This window comes from Chiloscyllium punctatum, chromosome 5 (assembly GCF_047496795.1).
Source record: "Chiloscyllium punctatum isolate Juve2018m chromosome 5, sChiPun1.3, whole genome shotgun sequence".
NCBI lineage: Eukaryota > Metazoa > Chordata > Chondrichthyes > Orectolobiformes > Hemiscylliidae > Chiloscyllium > Chiloscyllium punctatum.
Genome location: NC_092743.1, coordinates 18,012,869 through 18,036,064, shown reverse-complemented (window position 1 = coordinate 18,036,064; position 23,196 = coordinate 18,012,869). Strand labels below are relative to the sequence as shown.

General features: G+C 39.3%; 1 protein-coding gene across 1 annotated transcript in view; it reads right to left on the bottom strand.

Moving 5' to 3' along the window:
• Nucleotides 1–249: 249 nt before the first annotated feature.
• Nucleotides 250–23,196, bottom strand: part of LOC140476919 (protein APCDD1-like) — a 32,043-nt gene continuing 9,096 nt past the window's right edge. The window contains exons 2-5 of the mRNA XM_072569845.1: nt 22,178–22,358; nt 16,874–17,405; nt 6,642–6,963; nt 250–3,932 (exon numbers count right to left, since the gene is read on the bottom strand). Of these exons, the coding sequence (XP_072425946.1) occupies nt 3,484–3,932; nt 6,642–6,963; nt 16,874–17,405; nt 22,178–22,358 (1,484 nt within the window). The 3' untranslated portion in view covers nt 250–3,483. The remainder of the gene's footprint in view (nt 3,933–6,641; nt 6,964–16,873; nt 17,406–22,177; nt 22,359–23,196) is intronic.

The following is a 23,196-nucleotide window of genomic DNA, read 5'->3' as shown; positions in this document are numbered from 1 at the left end:
TATCTTAAGTCTTCTCCGGCAGTCCCTTAGTGATGGTGATGTGTTTCTACTTCCAGCATTTGGGTTGGCAAGTCCAAGCGAATCCCAGGCACGGAGGCAGCAAAGTCCATAGGCCAGGCCCTTGGGGACTGGAAGTGAGGACTGGAGGGTTTGAAGCCAGCGTGATTTAGAGACTTGGCCCCGGTGGTCTGAAGGCTGGCATGGACTTAGTGAAAAGACTAAAAATTGAGTCCTTTATAAAAAGAGAACTTCTTTATTCTTATGCTGAACTTTTATTAGTAATTCTTTCAAGTCTGTAACACATACTTAAGTATTCTCTACCTAGGTACCCTGTACCTAAAATGGCACCAAAGTGGCGACAATACAAACTTTTCACTGCACTCATTCGATGCATGTGACAATAAAAACTAATTCGAATTCCAATTCAGGAGCTTGGTTCTGTGGTGGCTGAACAGTGTAATCCTGGAGTAACAAACACTGCCGTCTCTGGGAAAGGTGGTGTTTGAGGCGGCTGTGTAGGATGCCTTGGATTGTACGCGCTCTTTCTGTCACTTGCATTTGGCCTTCACGTGCTCCACTCAGTGAAGCTCAAAGTGGTTGGTATCTTTGCTGATGCTTCTTCAATTTGTGTGTTGTACGGCAAGCAATTCCCATGTGTGGCCGCACGGTGGCTCAGTGGTTAGCACTGCTGCCTCAGCACCAGGTACCCCATTTCAAATCTAGCCTCGGGGGGCCTGTCTATGTGGAGTTTGCACGTTCTCCCCGTGTCTGCGTGGGTTTCTGCTGGGTTCTCCGGTTTCCTCCCACAATCCAAAGATGTGCAGCTGAGGTGGATTGGCCATGCTAAATTACCCATAATGTTCAGGGATGTGCAGGCTAGCTAAATTAGCCATGGGAGTTGAAGGGGTTCTGGATGAAATGCTTTTCAGAGGATGGTGTGAATTCGATTGACTGAATAGCCTGCTTCCACAATGTAGGGATTCTATGTCTAGATTGATGGGGATGTCACCTTGCTTAGGGAGGCTTTCAGGGTGTCCTTGTAGCATTTTCTCATCTCTCCAAGAAATCACTCACTTCTGTGGAGCTCTGAGTTGACCACTTGCTTAGGGAGCCTTGCTTATTGGACACATGGACAATGTGGCCTGCCCACTGCTGTCAGTTATACATGATCAGTACTTCAATACTGGGGATATTGGCCTGGGGAAGAGAATGCTTGCATTGGTGCCTTAGGATTTTCAGGAGTTTGTCAAGGCAGTGCTGGGGATAACTCTCCAGGGATTTGAGGTAAAGTAAGGCTTTACTAGAGAAATGGATGAGGACATTGAGGGGATTGCCTTCTGCGGAATGGGGATAAAAAAAATTACGACACACAAAATTCTTAAGGAGCTTGGCAGGGTAAATTCTGAGAGGATGATTCCCTCACTCTCGCGTCAAGAATCAAGGATCATAATCTTGGAATAAAGAGTTGGCCATTTAGTTTTAAAATGACAACTGTGAATTTCTATCATATTCAGTCATTGAAAATATAAAGACGTTTTGACATTGAGTGAATGGGGATTTGCGATAATGCAGGAAGCTGTAGGGTAAGAAAAGATATGATCACAATGGATAGTAAAGCAATCTCAAAGTAACATGGGGAATGTGAAGTTACATATTTCAGCAGGAATTATAGGGAAGCTAAATATTATTTAAATTGAAATAGACTCCAGAAAGTTATGGAACAGGCGGATTTGAGTAGCCTTGTTGTACCTGAATCACAAAAAGCTAGTATCCTAATTCAGAGGGTAATAGGGAAAGCAATTGGAATGTTGGCTTTCAATTCAAAGGGAATGAAATGGAAAAGTTGGGAAGTTTTGCTCAGACTATACAAGGCGCTGGTCAGACCATACCTAGAATACTGTGAACAGTTAGGAGCCCCCTTACCTCAGGTGAGATATGCTGGCATTGGAGGCAGTCTGGGGGAGGTTCACGAGGCTGATACCAGGTAGGGAGGAACTGTCTTATGATGAAAGGTTGATTAGGTTAGGTCTGTACTCAAAGGAGTTGAGAGGAATGAGAGACACCCTTATTGAAACATACAAGCCTCTTAGGGGACTTGTCAGGGTAGATAAGTAAAGGTTGTTTCCCTTTGTAGGAAAATCTAGACCACAATCTCAGAATAAGAGCTCCACCCATTTAAGGCGGAGAAAGGGAGAAATTTCTTCTCTCAGAGGGTAGTAAATCTATAGAACTATTTATCACAGAGCTGAAAGGCTGGGTCATCAAGTATGTTCAAGGCTGATAGAGAGAGATTTTTAATCAGGGAGTGAATCAAGGTTATGGGGAAAAGGCAGGAAAGTGAAGTTGAGAATTATCAGATCTCTTTGAATGGCAGAGCTGATGTGATAGGCTGAATGTCCTTCCTTTACTCCTGTCTCTGGTCTAATGGACGGAATGGTCTACTCTCACTCCTCTTACTATGATCTTATGTCATTATTACAAGGTTTTCCAATGAATTGTCATAAATTAAATATGATTTCAATAATATTCTCAATGGTGTAATTATGACATAGCATTTGCAATTTAAGAATAGCATCAGGCACATTGATTTGACCTGAAGCATTTTTGTGATTTCTGTTGAAATGTTGTAGAAAGAGAGAACAGTGAAATAGACAAGAATCTTTAAATCAAACAGGAGTTAAACAACATTATAGTGATTTACTTATATAATTGCCGAAAGGCACTTCTCAAAAATATGTGATTTCTAAAAATCGTAAGAAAATTAATGATGCCAGAAGTTAAAACCAGACTATAAAAACAATATCTGATGGCTTGATATATAAATAATGTCATCTACACCTAAGTTTTTAACAAAGTAACTGATAAACAAGTGCCACACTTAACCCACAGCAGAAATATTATTTGTAGAAATGATACAAATATTGACTTGTATTAATGTAAAGAAAAATAAAATGTAAAAGCAGTATTTTCTTAATTGTTACCTTAATTAATGCCATTTTGTTTTACTGCTGTTCCTGTTTAAGGAATACAATAGTTTCTTTCTAACTTTTACCAATAGTTCATTTTTACAACTCCAGATCTTGTACATTGAAATAATTGACTCAAATATACAAAAACTAGTTCAATTTACCAATACAAATATCCTCTTGAGTTACCTGAAGCATATAGGCATTGGGAGGAGAATGCCACAGATGACACTAGCTTGAATATACTTGGCAAACTATGTACATTTTTACAGTGCGTGCCAGATAAAATCTTCCATTGTAATAAAGTGCTATTACGGTTGTGCAGTAGATGCTACTTGTTCCATGTCTGAAATTGACTGGAGAGAGCTCAACGTGGAAAACCATCAAAGTGATGCCTTCAAATGGAGGAACAGTACTTCAGCATTGAAGTGCACCAAGTAAATGAACTGTCTGGATGGAGAAAGTAATCCTAGTCAGAGTTTTCCATCATAGAGACCATAGGAAGATGAGCTTGTGCTTAGCTGAAGATATGCTTGATCATTGAGTGCAACGCACAAATACACAGTAACACAATAGAGTGCTGAGTTATCTTGGATCCATTGTTGGTTGATCTGGTTTGTTTGCCATCTTCTACTGATTCATCTAATCCCACTGTAGCTGCAGCACATTGGACTAAAGGGGCCTGATAAGATGTAGCCCTCTTCTCTGGCCTGTCTGGACTGGATCCATCACTAGGTCTTTGTCCATTGAACAGCAAGTATCGACCTTTAGCATCTTGCTCCATTTTAAAGAGTTCATACTCTGTGTGAGGGAGGCGTATCCCTAGAGCCACACAGCCGTTGGTGTGAGTGACATCCTGCTCCACTCCCACATGCCAGGAACCCTCAGCACCACATGCATTTCCATTGAAGACATTCAAGAGAGATGCAGTAGCAGCATCCATTGGTGTTACCTTCATGTGGTTCACTGGAACGAAATTTGAGAACATTACACAAAACAGTCAAAAAAACTATACCATCTATATTTGCTCAGACTACATTGGGCAGCAACATTTCTCAGTGAAGAGTTATTAACAGATACCGTTATTAATGTTGAGAAGGTTTGCAGGTTTCAATGTGTTTTCTGATTCCAAAGGGAGGAGATTGCAACAATTAAAAAATGTCCCATTTTGGGCCTCTACTTTCAGACTCAGAAGGTTCCAGGGTACAGTTCATATCATTTGATGTTAGAATTATCTTTACTACAACAATAGAGATTAATTTATCCAGCGAAGCGCGATGCTTTTAAATGTGACTTTAGTTTTCCTCTACTATTATTTCATTGCATACTCATAGGAATTCAAGACAGGCTGTAGCAGAATGGTAATTTAACCAGACTAGCAATCCCTGAGGTATAGGCTAATGTTCTGGTGCATTGTTTCAAATCCCCCCATGCAATTTTGTACCTGTACCTAAGATGGTGCCACGAATTGTAACTTTGTATACTTTTCACTGTACACTTGTATCCCTATACTTGAGTACAAGAGGCAATAAATGTAATTCTAATTAATATATCTTGGTTATAAAGCTAGCCTTAATGGTTACAATGGAACCAATGTCATAAAACCTGATCTGTTTCATTAATATTCTTCAGGGAAGGAAATCTGCTATCCTTGGCTGGCCTCCATGTGACTCCAGACCCCAGAAATGTGGTTGACTCTTAAATGCCTTGCAATTTTCAAACAAGGCATTCAGTTCAATTAAGGATGAGCAGCCGATGCTGGTCTTACCAGAGATGCCCACATCCCATGAAAAACTGAAGAACGAAAATGCATACATTTACTCTGTGCACAAAGGACTCTTGAACTAATAGACAAACTATGGGGGAATAAAGCAACGTCCAGCAGTGTAGCTTAGCTCTGCTTAACAACACATTTTACAGCTAACATTGTGTACACACTTCCAGTGATTTTTGTTTTGACTGGCACGGGTATACATGTGGCAAATTGGATCCATGTAGAATCCCTGTGACATACTCATCATGATAATCATTCTACTACCGTATAAAGACAAACATTCTACAATTCTTCACTTGCAGGGATATTCTTTATTGTCCAGTGCAAAAGGCTTCTCCACAGCTCCAAGATGTATACTTGTTTACTCAAAGACCAGATGAGTAAATTTTCACAAGCTGCCGAATAAAACAATTTAACAAGCCTAAAGAGTAGCAGCTGGGATTTTGTGAAGCATGTGGGAGAAAGGTCAGGGACAATTCTGCCAGGGAAAAGGGGCTGTCCATCAGCTGGTGATTTAGTTGCTGATGAAATTGTAGTGGGCATCGCCCCATCCCACCACATTCAAATCTCCCCAGCAGGAACGTTTATAATGCAGTTCACAGCGCCTATTTCGAATCTAGTATTTAAAGCTACGTTCGAAAAACAAAAGTGTTAAGTAGTGGAGTTGACCATGTTGTGCACGGTTTATGCACAGATGCACATAATCTTAGCATTTGTGAAATCATTTTACACTTTAAGTAGCAGGATTATAATAAAGTTTGGGAGTGGTTTGAATTGTAAGAATAGGAATTCATCTGGAAAGGACCACTGTCACAAACTATGAATACATTTTGCTTCCAGTAACTAAATGCCTGCATTGTGTGATAAAGTAAAAGCCAGCCATTCTACTGCTCTGTTAGATTGAATGCCAGCTATAGTACATTTTTGGCAGCCCCTCTATATGCCGATCATGCACACTTAACCATTCACAATGCAACGTTAGCATTGTTATGGCATGCTGCAATCTTCAGCCTTGTGCTCTTGGACATGGGTACAAATGCATTGATAGCCATTGGATAAGGTGAAGTTATGTTTGCAGTCTCTTTGCTCAAGGTGAAAGCGTGATTTCAGGACTATCTTTAAGTGACCAGAAAGAGAAGATCTAGGGAAATGTATTAAGCAGCCCAGTGAAATATTTCAGAATTGTTCAGAGAAACAGTTTGAAATTTTCTTCAAAGACTTTCTTCATTGTTCATAAAACCACATGAAAATGAGAGAGAAATATTTTGGCTAACATCACAAACAATTGAATAACATTTTAAGTTTCTGCGGGAAGGGCAATGTGAATCATGGAATCCCTACAATATGAAAGAGGCCATTTAGCCCGTGTTTGCACTGACCCTCTGAATAGCTTCCTGCTCAGACGCACCCATCCCTGTATTTCCAATGGCCAATCCACACATCTCTGGACTGTGGGAGGAAACTGAAACACCTGGCAGAAACCCACATAAGACATGGAGAGAACATCCAAACTCTACACAGACAGTCATCTAAGGCTGGAATCAACCCTGGTCCCTGGAGCTGTGAGTCAGTAGTGCTAACCACTGAGCCACCTTGTTACCCATCAATGTGCTTTGTGGATGATCCATGGCAGGAGAATTGGGGCAGGTCAATTGAAGACATGGTGCCACTTACAAGCAGTGCATATGATGTGCACTCTGCAAGGTTTATCTACATCTGTTTAACATCTTTATAACTACATTGCTGAAGAGTTGAATAGTTAATAGCTATTTCAAATGGTATGAATGTGGAAACTAAGCGCAGTCTGTTTTGGGGATGCGATGCTCAATGACAGAAGAAATGATTCCTATAACTGAATAGGGGTCACAGTTAGAACTATTAATCAATCATTTTGATATTACCTTTGAACACAAACTCTGTTCCTCCCATCACTTTAGTTGAAGGGATGCCTCGGCTGTAACGGCCCTTGGCATAGATGGTGAATGTTGGATGCTTGCACACAGGGTCTGAGAAATGGTAGTAATGCCCTTCCCAGGTGTTGTTGTTGTCATGGAAGATGAAGTGCCGGGTGAGGAAGAGCACCTCTGGCCGAACCTCACACCGCTGGCTCGCCCATTGGCCGTGCAGTCCTACAGTCAGGTCTGCCTTCGGAGGTAGAATGGGAGGGTGATGCTCATCTGATCGGTAGATTATTCGACAGGCCATGCACGAATGATCGTGGTTCTAAAAATGACACAAAGTAGCAATTCTAAATGACAAATTATCAAATTAGATAGTATTGGGGCTTAACTTTGGTCAATGCATATTTCATTACTGCTTTACAACTTTAGCAGACTTATAAAAGCTACAGAACAAATGCTGCAAATTTAATACTCAGCTCATTGACTTTTAGACTAAGTTAATAAATCTGCATGTTAACCAAAGAGGGACTCAATAAAATACTTCGCAAATAATTCTTGTTTTAAATTCAGTAAATGCAGTTGTTGATTTACTGTCTCATTTTTACAGTAGTGCCCAGTCAAAGTTTTGTCAAAGAGACTTTGAGTCTTGGTACATTTATTTGACGATGGATCATTAGTTACAAAGCTATCAGATAACAAACCTTTTGTGCATTTATGTAGGTATGAAATACTCTCCTCATAATGCGTATTGCAAGAACTGTATTAATTCCACCTGACCTAAATTAAACCAAGTTCATACCATTGAGCACAAAACTCAAGACTACCCCACCAATGCAGCACTGATAGAGTGCGATACTTTCAGAGAGACACCACATTTCAGCTGAGGCCTTTCACTGAAACTTACCTGCCTGCTCAGGTGGATGTGAAAGATCGAATGGCACCATTTTGGAAAAGAGCAAGGGTGTCCTTATTCCCCAAACACCGTCACAAAAACAGATTACCAAGTCATCACCGTATTTTACTTTGTGGGTGCTTTCTGTGTGCAAATTGACTTCCACAGATCTTACATTATGACACACTGTTACAAATGTGAGGTTTTACAAGATGGTCGTGTTTTAATTAAAAGTAAAGTGGAGCTTGTAACCTCCATTTATCTCTGCACAGAGATAAACTAAAGAGATCTAGTTACCATGGGGATGGCCAGGGGGAAGGGGCTGTACAGTTGGGCAGGAGAGGGAGCCGACTAAATTCCTATTGAAATCTAAGGACCAAATTTAACATCCAAATGTAAAGGGACATTGCTTGCTTACTGACTCTCAAAGGAGGAAATGAGGAATGCAGATGCTGGAGAAATTCAACAGGTGTGGAACTGGAAAAGCACAGCAGGTCAGGCAGCATCCAAGGAGCACAAGTGACAAAGCCTGGGTACAGAGAGAAGAAGGGTCTCAGAAGAAGAGGAAGGAGCAGAACATAGAAACCATAGATGTTGGAAACAGCCAGGGAATGCTTTCGTGTCTGTTAGTCACCAGGAAGAATGCAGGTAGGAGAATGTTCTCTGGTCAAAGAGACAGAATCCAAAGAAATTTGAGAAGACTGAAAGATTCATCCTAGGAGAAGGCAAGGAGAAGGAATCATCTGCAGGGGATTGCTGTTGGTAATTGGTTTGAGTCTGTGAAGTGTGGAAAGTGGGTCCATCAGAAGCTATGAGTAACTTTGGAATGTTTCCTGTAGTGACTACAATCTGCAAAGAGTGCAGTATAATATAGGTTTTTGATCATGTTACCAAGTTATGGAGGGGACACTGTTTGGACACTATTATTTCTCTTAGAGATGTACAGCATGGAAATAGACCCTTCGGTCCAACTCGTCCATGCCGACTAGATATCCCAACCCAATCTAGTCCCACCTGCCAGCACCCGGTCCATATCACTCCAAACCTTTCCTATTCATATACCTATCCAGATGCCTTTTAAATGTTGTAATTGTACCAGCCTCCACCACTTCCTCTGGCAGCTCATTCCATACACGTACCACCCTCTACATGAAAATATTGTCCCTTATATCTTCCCCCCTCACCCTAAATCTATGCCCTCTAGTTCTGGACTCTCCCACCCCAGGGAAAAGACCTTGTCTATTTACACTATCCATGCCCCTCATGATTTAATAAATCTCCATATAAGGTCACCCCTCAGCCTCCTATGCTCCAGGGAAAACAGCCCCAGCCTGTTCAGCCTCTCCCTTTAGCTCAAATCCCCCAACCGTGGCAATATCCTTGTACATCTTTTCTAAATCCTTTCAAGTTTCACAACATCTTTTCGATAGGAAGGAGACCAGAATTGCATGCAATATTCCAAAAGTGGCCTAACCAATGTCCTGTACAGTTGCAACATGACCTCCCAACTCCTGTACTCAATATTCTGACCCATAAAGAAAAGCATACCAAACGCCTTCTTCACTATCCTATCTACCTGTGACTCCACTTTCAAGGAACTATGAAGCTGCACTCCAAGGTCTCTTTGTTCAGCAACACTCCCTAGGACCTTACCATTAAATGTTTAAGTCCTGCTAAGATTTGCTTTCCCAAAATGCAGCACCTCCCAGTTATCTGAATTAAACTCCATCTTCCACTCCTTAGCCCATTGGCCCATCTGGTGAAGATCCTGTTGTAATCCACTATTTGTTGCGTACTGATTAGTGTCATTTTCAGTGTGTTTTTTTTACTGTGAAACCTTAGATGTAAAATATTTTCTTGTGGCCCTTTGAGTCAGTCAAGTGTAATTCACATCACTTAAAAGTTTTCTGTCTCTATAGGGATTGTAACAATACTTACACCAATAATACTTCACCGACTGTAAAGTGCTTTGAGGTGTTTGGTGATCATGAAAGGTGTGATATGTAGGGACTTTTTTTATTATCTCAGGAGGTCTTAAATAGTCAAAGTAAAAGAAAATCAATCCAGTTTACTTATGTTCAAAGTTGATTTAGTCTAAAAATTGAATTACCCATCAGTTGATTTAAAATTTATTTGTATTAAATCTGCCTGTACTGCAAGTGAAACAAAGCTTTTCACTGTACGTAGATATTTATGACCAGAATAAATCAATTCAAATATATTAAAATACTCCAGGTAGCCATTTTAAGCACAACTTTAAATTGTCTAGTAATTCAAATAAAGTTTTTATAATAACTGTGGTAGATGACAGACTGAAAATAGCTTTGGCTGAATCATCACCACCTGCTTCCATGTTGATAGACTGTGGGAAACAGCAAGAATCTCAGACTTTAAAGAACCATTTTTCTTATCTTTATTTCTGAGTAAAGACTTTTTTTTGTGAATGCATGTTTATATGAAACATTTTATCACAAGAGCCTGTCTCAGAACAAGATCTGGGAGTGAGTTAGCAGTCTATGTACATAAGTCATAGTTTGCCAAGTTCCAGGCTCATTAAAAGCAGGACTTTTAAAAGTTTGTTTGCCAGATAATGTCATTAGATTCACATGAGAATTTATGATGCCAGCTGGTTCATCCTCTCCCTTTCCTTTGATGAACTCAGGGTTTCCCATCAGTTTGCCCTCTCTTCTGCTCCATTTCCTGCATGCCATGATCTGTTATAATAATCCACCTCAGGCTCTCAAAACATTCAGCAACTTCCTACACCATGGACAAAGTGCAATCTTCTCTGAACTCAGCAGATTTTGATCTTATTTATCCTTGGATGGAGCCGCAGACATTTGAATCATTGAGTAATTGAAGTTAAGCAGTAACTAAAACAAAACCATTTGGGAACCCTATGATCTAATTTATTCTCATGCCTACATAGATGCTGAAAAGCAATGCTAAGAAAAATCCTATCTCATTGCTCCATGATAATAACAGGGTTGCTAACTTCTTTAAAATAGGAGTTAAACCTTCCAGTAAGTAACCAGAGAGACAGTTTGGCTAAATGTATTAATTTGATTTCTGCTATTTTATGGGATCACTTTTTGGATGAGATTTTATTCAAAATACATCCAATTACTGGTTATTAAAATGGAACCTGTGGTTTCCTTCTGTCTCTTGTGAGTATAACGTACCATGGCCTTTCTTTACCTTGAAGCCTCCACCTTTTCCTTTCTTGCTAATTGTATTCTTGATCTTATCCTTTCATTAGATCTGTAGTGGCACATCTACATCTTCACAAAATTGTCCTCAATGAGACCTGAGTTCCTTTTCCATGTCAAAGATTTGTTTTCTTAAACAACTCTTAATCTGCTATTGAGTCCAATTGAACAATATACACGAAAACCTGTTGGTCATTTTCTGGAACACTGGACGAACATTGCTGCTACAATCTTTAACAAGAAACCGATCTAGTTTGCTGACGACCGACTTGTTCGTCTGACGATGGGAACCAAACTGTTAATTCTGCTTTCTCTCCACAGATGCTGCCAGACCTGCTGAGTTTTTCCAGCATTTGCTGTTTTTCTCTGAGATGATTTATTCGCCTCTTCACCCATCTATTCTTGAGCAGTTTTTTTTTTTTGCTTATCTCTCCTGAAGTTTGTATGTTCATTCTGTAAATGTAAATGTCGGTAGTGGGTGTGCAGCTCTGTTCACATCTGGAGACTATCAGAACCAGACCAATGTTATCTCGAAATAAAAACCAAACCAACTGCGGATGCTGTTCATCAGAAACAAAAACAGAAGTTGCTGGAGAAGATCTGTGCTATCTCTATTCACAGCTGTAAAAACTCGCTTTTCAGCAGGGGCAAGAGGCAAATGCGATTGATTCTCCTGTCACTGTTTTAACATTATTTTACAAGTTAATGGACAGGGCACAATTCCACAGCTCTTACTCCCCAGTTCTTGTCCTTTCATTGTATGTGAGCTTCTGCATACTCTAATCAAACGGATTAGAATGAACCCATGTCTTAATCAGTCATCACCCAATGTAAATCACATTGGACAGTGATTAGGAATGGGTCAGGTAGTTCTTCCCTGCACAGCTCCACAAGCAGCAACATAACATACGGAAAAGCAAAATGCCTGTCTATTTCTCATGCAATGACTTACCAAACAAATGATAAATGTAACAGCAAATTCAAGAATCCTGATTGAAGGGAGCTAGCTAAATGAAGCCATTACTGTGCATTGAGTGAACCTGAGATTCATTGTTTTCGTCATCTTGACTCACTGCTGCATGAAGCCCCCATGTTTCTCAGTCAGAGCAGACCATCTGCACCACGTATATTTCTTTTGCTGCAGATGGAAACTAGGTTGCTACAGAGATGGTCTTTGTGCAAATCTAATGCAGCATGACTGCTTGCAGGGGAGAAAGCACCTCTTTTCCTAAACCTTGGTGCTTCATTATAAATTTTTGACTAGTGCCAGGCAACTGTTAGATATTGAGTTTCATATCCCACCTGGTACTATTTCAGCATCACTGTCTGGGACCTCTGTCAAGTTGGCTGCTAGCACTAAGCCGATTCATCGATTAATTTCCATCGATTAATTTCCATTCCGGCTTGTTTTGAAAAATAATTTTTCACCTGAGTTGCAGTTCTCAAACTGCAAACCACTCACCAAACAAAAGCAGAGATATACTTTCCTAGATCTAGGGCACTCTTTAAACTAGCTGCAAGAGCATAAGTTACTTTCACTGGTGATCTTGCTGATGGTTAAGAATTCAGCATGTGGAAGATTTCAGAATGAACAGTGCATGTATTTTGACTCCATCTGTGGTATTACTCATTAATGTATCAAGCCACTATGAAATCAAATTATAATTGGATGAGTTTTTCAGATTACTATTCTGTGACAACAATGACTTTTCTTAAACCCTTTCTATGTAAAAAATAATCTGTTGGCGATGTGAAGGAAACAGTTATATTCAATGATTTTAAATTAAAGTTATAGCAAGGAATAAAGTGTATTTGTCCTTTTAAAGCCATTTGTTAAGTTCTATTTCCCTCTCACCCCAGTGTGCTCTGACCTACATTGTTTCTCAGCTGAGCAACTTCTTGGTTTTACAATTCTCACCCTTGTTTAAATGCCTCAACCAAAGCGACACTCCATCTTTGTGATCTCCTCCACTCCCACATTTTCTAAGATATTGGAATTCCTCTAATTCTGGCCTCTTACATTTCCAATTTTAATATTCCAACTGTTGTTGGCCATTCCTTCAGCCCAAGCCTCTGTTATTCCCTCCTTACATTCCTCTGCCTCTCTCTCTCTTCCCTTTATGACACTTCTTAAAACTCAGCTTTTTAACCAAACATCTGGTCATCTAATCTCATATCTCCTTATGTGACTCAGTCTCATACTTTGTTTTAATGTATTCCTGTTAAAGGTGCTGGCTCAATATAAAGTTGCTGTTATTTAGTTTCTTCAAATCATTTAAATTCTTCACTAAGAGCTTCCCATACCCATTTGCACTTGATCATTGTCAAAGTATTTTGGAGTGATCATGGACAGCACCTCTGATATTGGCCCCATTGGACAATTATCAATGACATTAATTGGTGCTTCAATTTAGGAATGTCTCATTGGAATTCCTGTAATTGATATCGATTCATATGTAAAATCTTTTCTGGTCATCTTGTGGAACTGAACTAAATGTGTTGTATTTAGACTATTTGGTACAACAGGGTCTGTCATAGTGCTTATGTTTCCACATGAGCTGCCTCCAATCATAGTCAGCATTGAGGGTAGGAGAGGACAGGAGGATCAATAGACAATAGGTGCAGGAGTAGGCCATTCTGCCCTTCGAGCCAGCACCACTATTTATTATGATCATGGCTGATCATCCTCAATTAGTATCCTGTTCCTGCCTTATCCCCATAACCCTTGGTTCCAATAAGCGTTTAGAAGAATGTGAGGTCATCTCATTGGAGCATACAGACATCTTACAGGGCTCAACAGTGTATACGTAGGAAACATGTTACTCCTGGCTAGACATATACAACCAAGCAAAACAGCCTTGGAATAACGGGCAAGCCGTTTAACAATGAAATGACGAGAAATTTCTTCCCTGACAGAAATCTTTGGCAGCTGAAACATCAGGAGATATTGAAGGTCATTGAATATGCTCAAGACATAAATTAATAGTCTTCTGAATATTAAAGACACCAGAAGATGTGGAGTAGTGCTGGAAAATGATGTTGAGGTCAAAGATCAGCCATGATCCGGCTGAATGCTGGAGCAGGCTCAAGGGGCTAGATGACCAATTCTTGTCCCTATTCTCGATGTTCCTAAGTTCAGTATTTACGTCCATTGTTTATCCATTCTTAAACAGTCCCTCCCTCAACCTGCTGTCGACAGTCACATACATACTGCAAGTGCTGTGTTGAAAACATTATGTATTTGATATCAAATTAATGAAGTGCATGATAGTCTTAAAGTTTGTGCAATCATTTATGCAGTTCTCTAATAGGACAGGCCGACTACATCAAATGCATGAATTCCTGGATGAAGACTCTCTTTAGGGCCCTTCCTTGCATGTCTTGTTGACCAATAAATTCAAGCAGTGTGCTTTACTTTCTGCAGAAATGCTCATATTTCTGCCCTGAATCATAGGTCAGATGGACTTTGAGAAGTTGTATGAATCAAGTGATGTTTTATTATGAATGTCTAGATGATGTTGTCAAGTGCCCTGAGGAGAGATTTAACGAAGATTTCTTGCTTCCATTCATTGATGAAGCCATAACCAGCCTAAACAAAAAGCTTTCTAAGCTTCAACTCCTTTACCACTTATTTGCTTTTCTTCGAAGCATCTTTCAAGATGCGAAAGATAATAGATCATAGAATTTGCTACCAAGGAAGACCTTCTCCTCAAACTGGGTCCAATTTCCAAGCAATGGTGAGTCAGTAATAATCAAAACCAGAAACTTATATTATTTTCCCATTTATTTTCTTCTCAACCTGGGAGGTGAAGGATAGTTTTCTTATTCCAACCATAACTCAGGTTTAATTCAGCATGTGTCATAGACTTTGGGCTTTCCTATTGAATAAGGTTTGTAAACACATTACATGGTGCATTCACTCCTTGATCCATTGTTCTTTCAATATGACAGGAAAATGCAAGTCAGTTAATTACTGGGAATGGATCCTCACAGGAATACTTAGTTTTTATCAAAGATTTCCTTTAGAAATTTACCTCTAAGCACCTTTGCCATAGAATATATTGATGGAAAATATATTACAACATTTATAATGACAACATTTATATATTACAACATTTATATGTCCTTAATTAGGATATATAAAAGATTAAAAATTAGACATTGTGGAAATAAAATGTAAACATACTTTATGATTTTAGTTTCCTGCATCTGGGTCAAATGAATAAACTGATATTATATATGATTTGGAGATGCTGGTGTTGGACTGGGGTTAAATATCTCACAACACCAGGTTATAGTCCAACAGATTTAATTGGAAGCACTAGCTTTTGGAGCACTGCCTGATGAAGGAGCAGCGCTCCGAAAGCTAGTGCATCCAACTAAATCTGTTGGACTATAACCTGGTCTTGTGTGATTTTTAACTTCGTATTATATATTAAGGGTCTCTATGTGTTATTTTGAAAAGATTTGATCATGTTTCTTGCTGCCTATTTATAGTTCTTCAAGTGAACGAGTGCCAAGTCTGATTGTTGCATTGATCCTTGCTGACACTGATCACTTTTAATGACAATTTGCCAATGTTCTTTGCTGCCATACAAGTTGATAGACAATGAATTTGAAAATGTAAGAAAGCAACATAAAAATGGCATTCAGAGCAGAAGTTGAAATGCTGACAGTATTTAGGAATTGCTGGAAAAGCTCAGCAGGTCTGGCAGCATCTGTGGAGAGAAATCAGAGTTAACGTTTCAGGTCCAGTGATTCAGTTCTGTGGAAAGGTCACTGGACCCAAAATATTAACTCTAATTTCTCTCCACAGATGCTGCCAGACCTGCTGAGCTTTTCCAGCAGTTTTGTCTCTGACTTACAGCATCTACAGTTCTTTAGACTTTTACTGACATTTATTTATTAGGGAATCTGCTAGATTAACATTGCTTTGTTTTGTTTCAATCATGAGTAAATTTTAACTTTCATTTCCCTAACACGATCCTTAAGCTGCAATGTCTTCAAGCAACAGACAATGTATAATTATGGTTTTGCAATCTACATAAGGAAATGCTTAAGCAGTTTATTTTAGATCAGGATAGATAAGGAAATAAAGTGCATTGTTTGAAGATAGTGGGAGTGTTAAAGTTGATAAAACAAAGAGAAGTATGCATTCATAATGAAATATCATAATGCAAGATGACAGAGGGAAAGTTGGACATTGAGAAGTTCCCAAGCCAAATGGAAAGCTGACTTGTATTCAGCAGATTGAACAAGTGGAACCATAGCATACATATATTGGGTGATAAAGTAACTGGTACTTATTGGCACAAACTTAAGGGAATAAGGCTTTTAATGGAGAAGTCCAGGTATTTCAAATAGAAGTGCATTTTTTTCATTCTGGGCTTCTGGAATTACTGGGCTTCAATTTGTTGAACAACTTTCAAAACATAATCCTGAAATTTGGCTGTACGACTCCGGCCATCTGTTATCCTTATGCTGAGTTCTGTTAGGTGTTGACTTTTGGCAAAAATCTTGCAACCTCTATTTCTCCAAACTTCTATTCAGAGATGGTGTGACATTAAAAAAGATTGTTTTAAGCTAACAGCATGACCTAACATGGCGCGTTTGAAGAAGTGAACAAAAAAAGTAAGACGACTGAATCATAGAGGATAACAAAACAGGAGGCCATTTGGGCCATCGTGCTCATGCTGACCCAGTGAAAGCGATACAATTAATCCCAATTAACACTCTTTACCCCACAACTCTGTATTTTTTCTCTTCAAGTATTTATTCAATGTTAATTCATTAACAATAGCCTTCAATAGAAGTAATTTGGATCCAGATTATTACTTAGAGAGGCTTTGAGCTCAGAATAATCTAAACTAAGGAGTTCAATGATATTATCCAATAACAGTGATAGACACAAGCTGCACACTACCAAGAGTTATTGCTTTGCTACTGGCCACCATGTTTCCCCTGGTACTAATGCTCAAACGCAAGAACAATAGAAATAAATAAATGATAAAGTTATATGCAGAGGAAGCTCTGCAGAACTGGCAATTATGAGGAAACTACACTGAAGGTTAACAGAGGTATTTCTAGGTAACAGTGAACTTCACTTGGATTTCTATGAGTCAGGAAATTACCTTGGCATTCTGCAGTGGAGGTTGATAGCTGGAGGGTCTGTAATACATTCTCTGGGACCAATCTGTGTGGATATCCCCCAGAAAGAGCTCTTGCACCGTGTGCTCAGGATTGTGGTGTAGGTGCTGCTTCTCGACCCTGAGGAGCTGCAGTTCGTGCATGGCAAAGTTCAGAGCCCGGAAACAGTTGCACCCGGTATCATCATTCCACAGGTTGTAGCTCACGTTTGGCTCCCACACCTTCTCTCCTGGTATGAACCCTGGGCATGATCCGTTCAGCTTCAGGCTCATCTCCTCAGCTGTCACCTTGTTATGGCAGACAATCTGCACTCTGTGAAGGTGGTAATCAGCCTCGGTTCCTCCTCGAATGATCCAGGAAGCTTGGTGCAATCGGAGTTTTCCTTTGATCACTAAGGTGTAGGTGGGATGTGTGCAGTGGTTGTCTCCATAATGAAACTGATAAGCCTTGAATGTGTTGTTGGAGTAAAATCTGTAGGATCTGGTAATGAACTCAGGACCCGGTCTCACTTCGCAACTGCAGAGAGAAGATAATTAGCTTCACCATCGTCAGACATTAACCTTTGGCTTGAGCACAATTTACAAAGTTTGATAGTTGTTTGAAAAATGTACATTTTCAGCATGAACTTTAATAAATTAAATTCTATTTTCTCTCTTTTAAAACCTACACCTGCATTGTCTATCTACATCAGGAATAAAATCTATTCCTGCTCCTTTATGTTTCATTAACTGGTTATTTTGTGATGTTTGTGATAGAAATCCAAGTGTGTTTGTCCTTCTTTTTGAAATCAGTCAACTCTCTTGTCCTAACAATAATGTGTCAGCAACTGACTCAGTGAAAATAAATGCTCTCCTATTTGAGAGATCTGGATGGAAGGAAGGTGTAATTAAAGAGCACTGCGAGAGCAGTTTAGAGAAAAGAAGTTTTCTATTTCTGTCACACTAACAATCTAGAGAGAACTGTTTTCAGCATCTGTATTACAGAGTTATGCCCGAGAACAGTATAATAGAACAGTAAGACAATTCATACTCTTAAACAATAAACTAACATTGACAAAAATAGATTCATCTCCTTGGTAATCAGGTGGAACCAGAATGTTTGAATTATTATTGACTAAAAACTGCTTCTGACACATGTACCCACCCTCTCACCAAGACTGTCTATTTCCACCTCTGTTCCAACATACAAATCTGTTGTTGTCTCAATTCATCTGCTGCTGAAATCTTCATGGATGCTCTGGTTACCTTTAGATTTGACTATACCAACACCTTGCTCCATTGTCTCCCTTTTGCCACCCTCCAAAAACCTGATATTGGGTTCACAGTTGGCAACACCTTCATTTAAAATTCTCATGCTTGTTTTCAAATCCCATCCGGGCAGCACGGTGGCACAGTGGTTAGCACTGCTGCCTCACAGCGCCAGAGACCCGGTTCAATTCCCGACTCAGGCGACTGACTTTGTGGAGTTTGCACATTGTCTGCGTGGGTTTCCTCCGGGTGCTCCGGTTTCCTCTCACAGTCCAAAGATATGCAGGTCAGGTGAATTGGCCATGCTAAATTGCCCGTAGTGTTAGATAAAAGGGTAAATGTAGGGGAATGGGTGGGTTGTGCTTTGGTGGGTCAGTGTGGGCATGTTGGGCCGAAGGGCCTGTTTCCACACTGTAAATAATCTAATCTAATCTAATCCATCCTGGCCTCAAGACTTCAAAATTTCTGTAATCTTCTCCAGCCCTACAGCTGTTTGAGAACTCCTCCTATTGTAGCCTTTGCACATCCTAGACTTCAATTGCTACGAGTTTAACAATTGTGCTTTCAGTTGCCAAGACTAAAATTATGACATTAATCTGAGTGTGATCTATATTATACCTGACCCTACAGTAACCAGTACCATTACTGTACAGAATATGGGAAAACTTTCTACTTCAGTGTATGAAGCTCCCTAACCCAACAAACACATTTACTGAGTACTGATGAATTCATCAACTGAACAAAGAAATATGTTGATGTTTGCTAAATTTGAGAGAGCTCAGAAAAGACTTACAAGGATGTTTCCAGGGTTGGAGGATTTGAGTGATAGGGAGAGGCTAAATAGGCTGGGGCTATTTTCTCTGAAGCATCAGAGGATGAGGGGACCTTATACAGGTTTATAAAATCATGTGGGGCATAGATAGGGTAAATAGACATGGTATTTTCCTGGGTTAGGGAAATCCAGAACTAGAGGGCATAAGTTTAGAGTGAGAGGGGAAAGATTTAAAAGGGATCTAAGGGGTAACGTTTTCACGCAAAGGTGGTACATGTCTGGAATGAGCTGCCAGAGGAAGTGGTGGAGACTGGTACAATTACAACATTTAAAAGGCACTTTGATGGGGACATGAATAGGAAGGGTTTAGAGGGATATGGGCCAAGTGCTGGCAAGTGGGACTAGATTAATTTAGGATATTTGGCTGGTATGGACAAGTTGGACTGAAGGGTCTGTTTCTGTGTTGTATATTACTCTATGGCTCTATCTGTAGGATGTTGACAAGATAACAATGATTACAAATGGCAAAGATCATTTGGCCCTTTGTAATTCATCCATTCTACAGCTCTTCACTGTTCTGTAAATTATTCCAGTATTATTCCATTTGCAATTCTTTCTGGAAATTTATTCTGCAACTAAGTCTTTATTTTAAAAATATCTTGAAGACAGTCCTAAAATTACTTTTTATCCATGACTTCCTATTCAACAAATGACTTTAAAGTAGCATTCTGGATTCCTTTTTGCCATTTCCTTAACCATTTGATACACCTCTCTGTGAGATCCCTTCTCTGACTAGTTGCAAAGCCCAGTTACTTCAGTTCTTTCTCATAAATCAGGTCCTTTATACTAGAGATCAAGCACTTGACCATAATGCATAAGAAATTCTGCCTTGATTACCGAAACAAGGTCTTTTCTGGCCAAGAGCACTGTTCAGATGGATCATAACTTTCTTTAATATATTTGACTATTTTGCTATGTCTTTTCATACTCTATTGTTTATGCTTTGGTTAGGTATGTTTAGAGGAGAAAGTGAGGACTGCAGATGCTGGAGATCAGAGTTGAGAGTGTGGTGCTGGAAAAGTACAGCCAGTCAGGCAGCATCCGAGGAGCAGGAAAATCAACATTTTGGGCATAAACCCTTCCTCAGGAATGGGTATGCATAGATTCAGGTATAATAACAATACTAATTTACTAAAATATTTGTGCTCATCTGCACTAAACTTAATTTGCAATTGACCTGTACACTTTAGATATTTTAATAAACTCACCTCTAACTTTTGAATTTTGTTTCTGATTCTAATTGGCATTTCTAGTTGGGTAGCCTACTCTTTGCACTTTATTTACTCACTGATATGTCTCTGATTTATGTGGTTTTTGTTGTCCAATTTCTTACATTTAATTGTTAGCTAAGCATGCTATGGGATATTAAAAAGGTAGAAGATACTAATGTTACTATATGAACAATTAACAGTTTGATTTCAAATTTCTCCTTCTCTTTGCTTCTGGTAAAATATAGTCAAGAAAGACTTCATACCAGACTGTTAAACATGTGCAAAAATTGGAATTGGGAAATACTCTTATCTTATCAATACTTCTCGTATTATTGCTTATCTGAATTTACTTCCCTTGTTTCTCCTTAGCTGGCGATGCAACATTCTACTACAATAATAACTGACAGTTGCTTCTCTCCGAAGACTGGTATTGAGTTAAGTATTAAGTAAATTATTCATACAGCATAAATTGGAAGCATAGTGGTAATATTACTGGAGCAGTAATCCAGAGCCCCAGGTTAATATCCTGACGATTGAGGTTCAAATCTCACCACAGCAGGTGGAGACCATAGGTGTGTAAAGTCAGAGAATCATAGAGTTATATGTCATGGAAACTGACCTTTCAGTCCAACTCGTTTGTGCCAACCAGATGTCCTAAACTGATTTAGTCCCATTTGCCAGTGTCCCTCTAAACCCTTCCTATTCATGTACCCATCCAAATGCCCTGTAATTGTACCTGCCCCCACCATCTCCTCTGGCAGTTCATTCTGTACCTAAACTACCATCTGAACGAAAATATTACCCCTCACGTCCCTTTTAAATCTTTACCCTCTTACCTTAAACTATGCCCTCTTGTTTTGGAATTTCCTACCCTGTGAAAAAGACCTTGGCTATTCACCCTATCCAAGCCCCTCATGGTTTTATAAACCTCTGCAAGCTCACCATTAGTCTCTGACACTCCAGGGAAGAAAGCCCCAGCCTACTCAGCCTCTTATATAGCTCAAATCGTCCAGTCCTTGTAAATCTTTGAATGCAGTGGTCTAAAAGTGGCCCCATCAATATCCTGTACAGCTGCAACATCCAATTATTTTCATAAATGACAAAAAGCAGTGGAGCCAACACTGATCCTTGTAGCACACTGCTGGTCACAGGCCTCCAGTCCAAAAAGCGATCCTCTCCTTCTGTGTCCTACCTTCAAGCTAATTTTGTATCCAATTGCGTAGCTTCCCTGGATTCCATGTGCAGTAACCCTCCTAACCAGTCTACCATGTGGAATCCTGTCGAAAACCTCACTGAGGGCCATATAGACAAAGTCTACCACTCTGCTTTCATTGATCTCCATCAAAACTCCATCAAGTTAGTGAGGCATGATTTCCCAATCCATGTTGACGATTCCTAATCAGTCCTTGCCTTTCTAAATGCATGTAAACTCTGTCCCTCAGAATCCTCTCCACCACTGACATAAGGCTCGCTGGTCTATTGTTCCCTGGATTTTCCTTATCACCTTTAATTGCACCACATTAGCCAACCTCCAATCTTCTAGCACTTCACCAATGGTTGTTAATGATACAAGTATCTCAGCAAGGGGTCTAGCAATCACTTTCCTAGCTTCCCACAGAGTTCTAGATCAGGAAATAGCAAGTAAGTGATTGAATGTTTAAAAAGAAGATAGATACTAACAGGAAAAAATTTAGTAGCTTAGAGGTCATGTGAATGAGAGAATAAAAAGAATGAAATGGTGAAAAGTGCCTTAATTTGAATAAACTATGGATACAAGGAGGAAGATACAATCAGGAATGGCATACATACAGCAAATGAGGAATAAGAGAAGTTATCTCAGAGAGAAAATAACACTACAAGTATTGATAAAATAGAAAATATGGGGAGATTCTTGTACCTTATCTGGAATGCAATAGCTAGAAAGTGGAAGTCATCTTAACTTAATAGAATTTTATGCTATCAGTTATTCATATCAATGGATTACTGTTGTTTACTCACCTTGTAGAGACCCAGTGGCTCTCTACCTGAGGGGGCATTTGCACAGTTATCCTGGCTCCATTGTACAGGTGCTTCAACACGTGATGACATTGAAAATCTTTGCTAAATTTGCCCAGGATTTTCTCGATGGACCTACTGGATATTCCCTCTAAGGAATGGAGAGATGAAGTACTACCCAGTCCTGGAATCAAGAGACATAGAATGTAATATCTATAATGGATGAACATAAGTAAATCAATGTTAAACACAGAAAGTACAGTCCCAACCATTGAACTCCTCGATTCAAGTTGTTGCAGAGATTAGTAAGTAACAACAAACTGGGTTTGGAGTCACAGAGTCATGTAGCACAGAGACAGACCCTTCCATCCAACTCATCCATGCCAACCAGCTTTCCCAAACTAAACTACTGTCATTTGCCTAGATTTGGCCCACATTCTTCTAAACCTTTCCTATTCCTGTCCTTATCTAAATGTCTTTTAAATGCTACAATGGTACCTGCCTCTACCACTTCCTTTGGCAGTTCATTACAGGTTATTAATTTTGAAAATAAACATACCATGAACTTCTTAGAAATAAGAATATTCCTATTTAAGTTCTGTTAATGCCATTATTTTATTAAATTTAAATTATCTATAATTTGTAAGTGAGTTTTTTCTGTAACAAATGAACCTTCAAAGTTTATCTTTTGAGTATATTCTGATAATATTCAGTATGCTAAAAGGAATGGTTTTCACATGTAGGAATATATACCGGTGATAAATCTACTCATCTCTGCACATTTTAGATGGACACCTGCTTTCCTATTCTGTGTACATGAAACTATATAATTTTGAGATTAAAACATGGATTGACTGTGACTTGATTGATATTTTATGATTGAAGTAGCTTCAACAATTTTCAACTTGTTGCTTGACTTGGTTATTTGGAATAAAATAAACTGGTTAATTTACTTCACAGTTTAAATCAAAGCCTGCCATGATACAGAATGAACTATAGAATCTAGTTAGCTTCAGTAACAC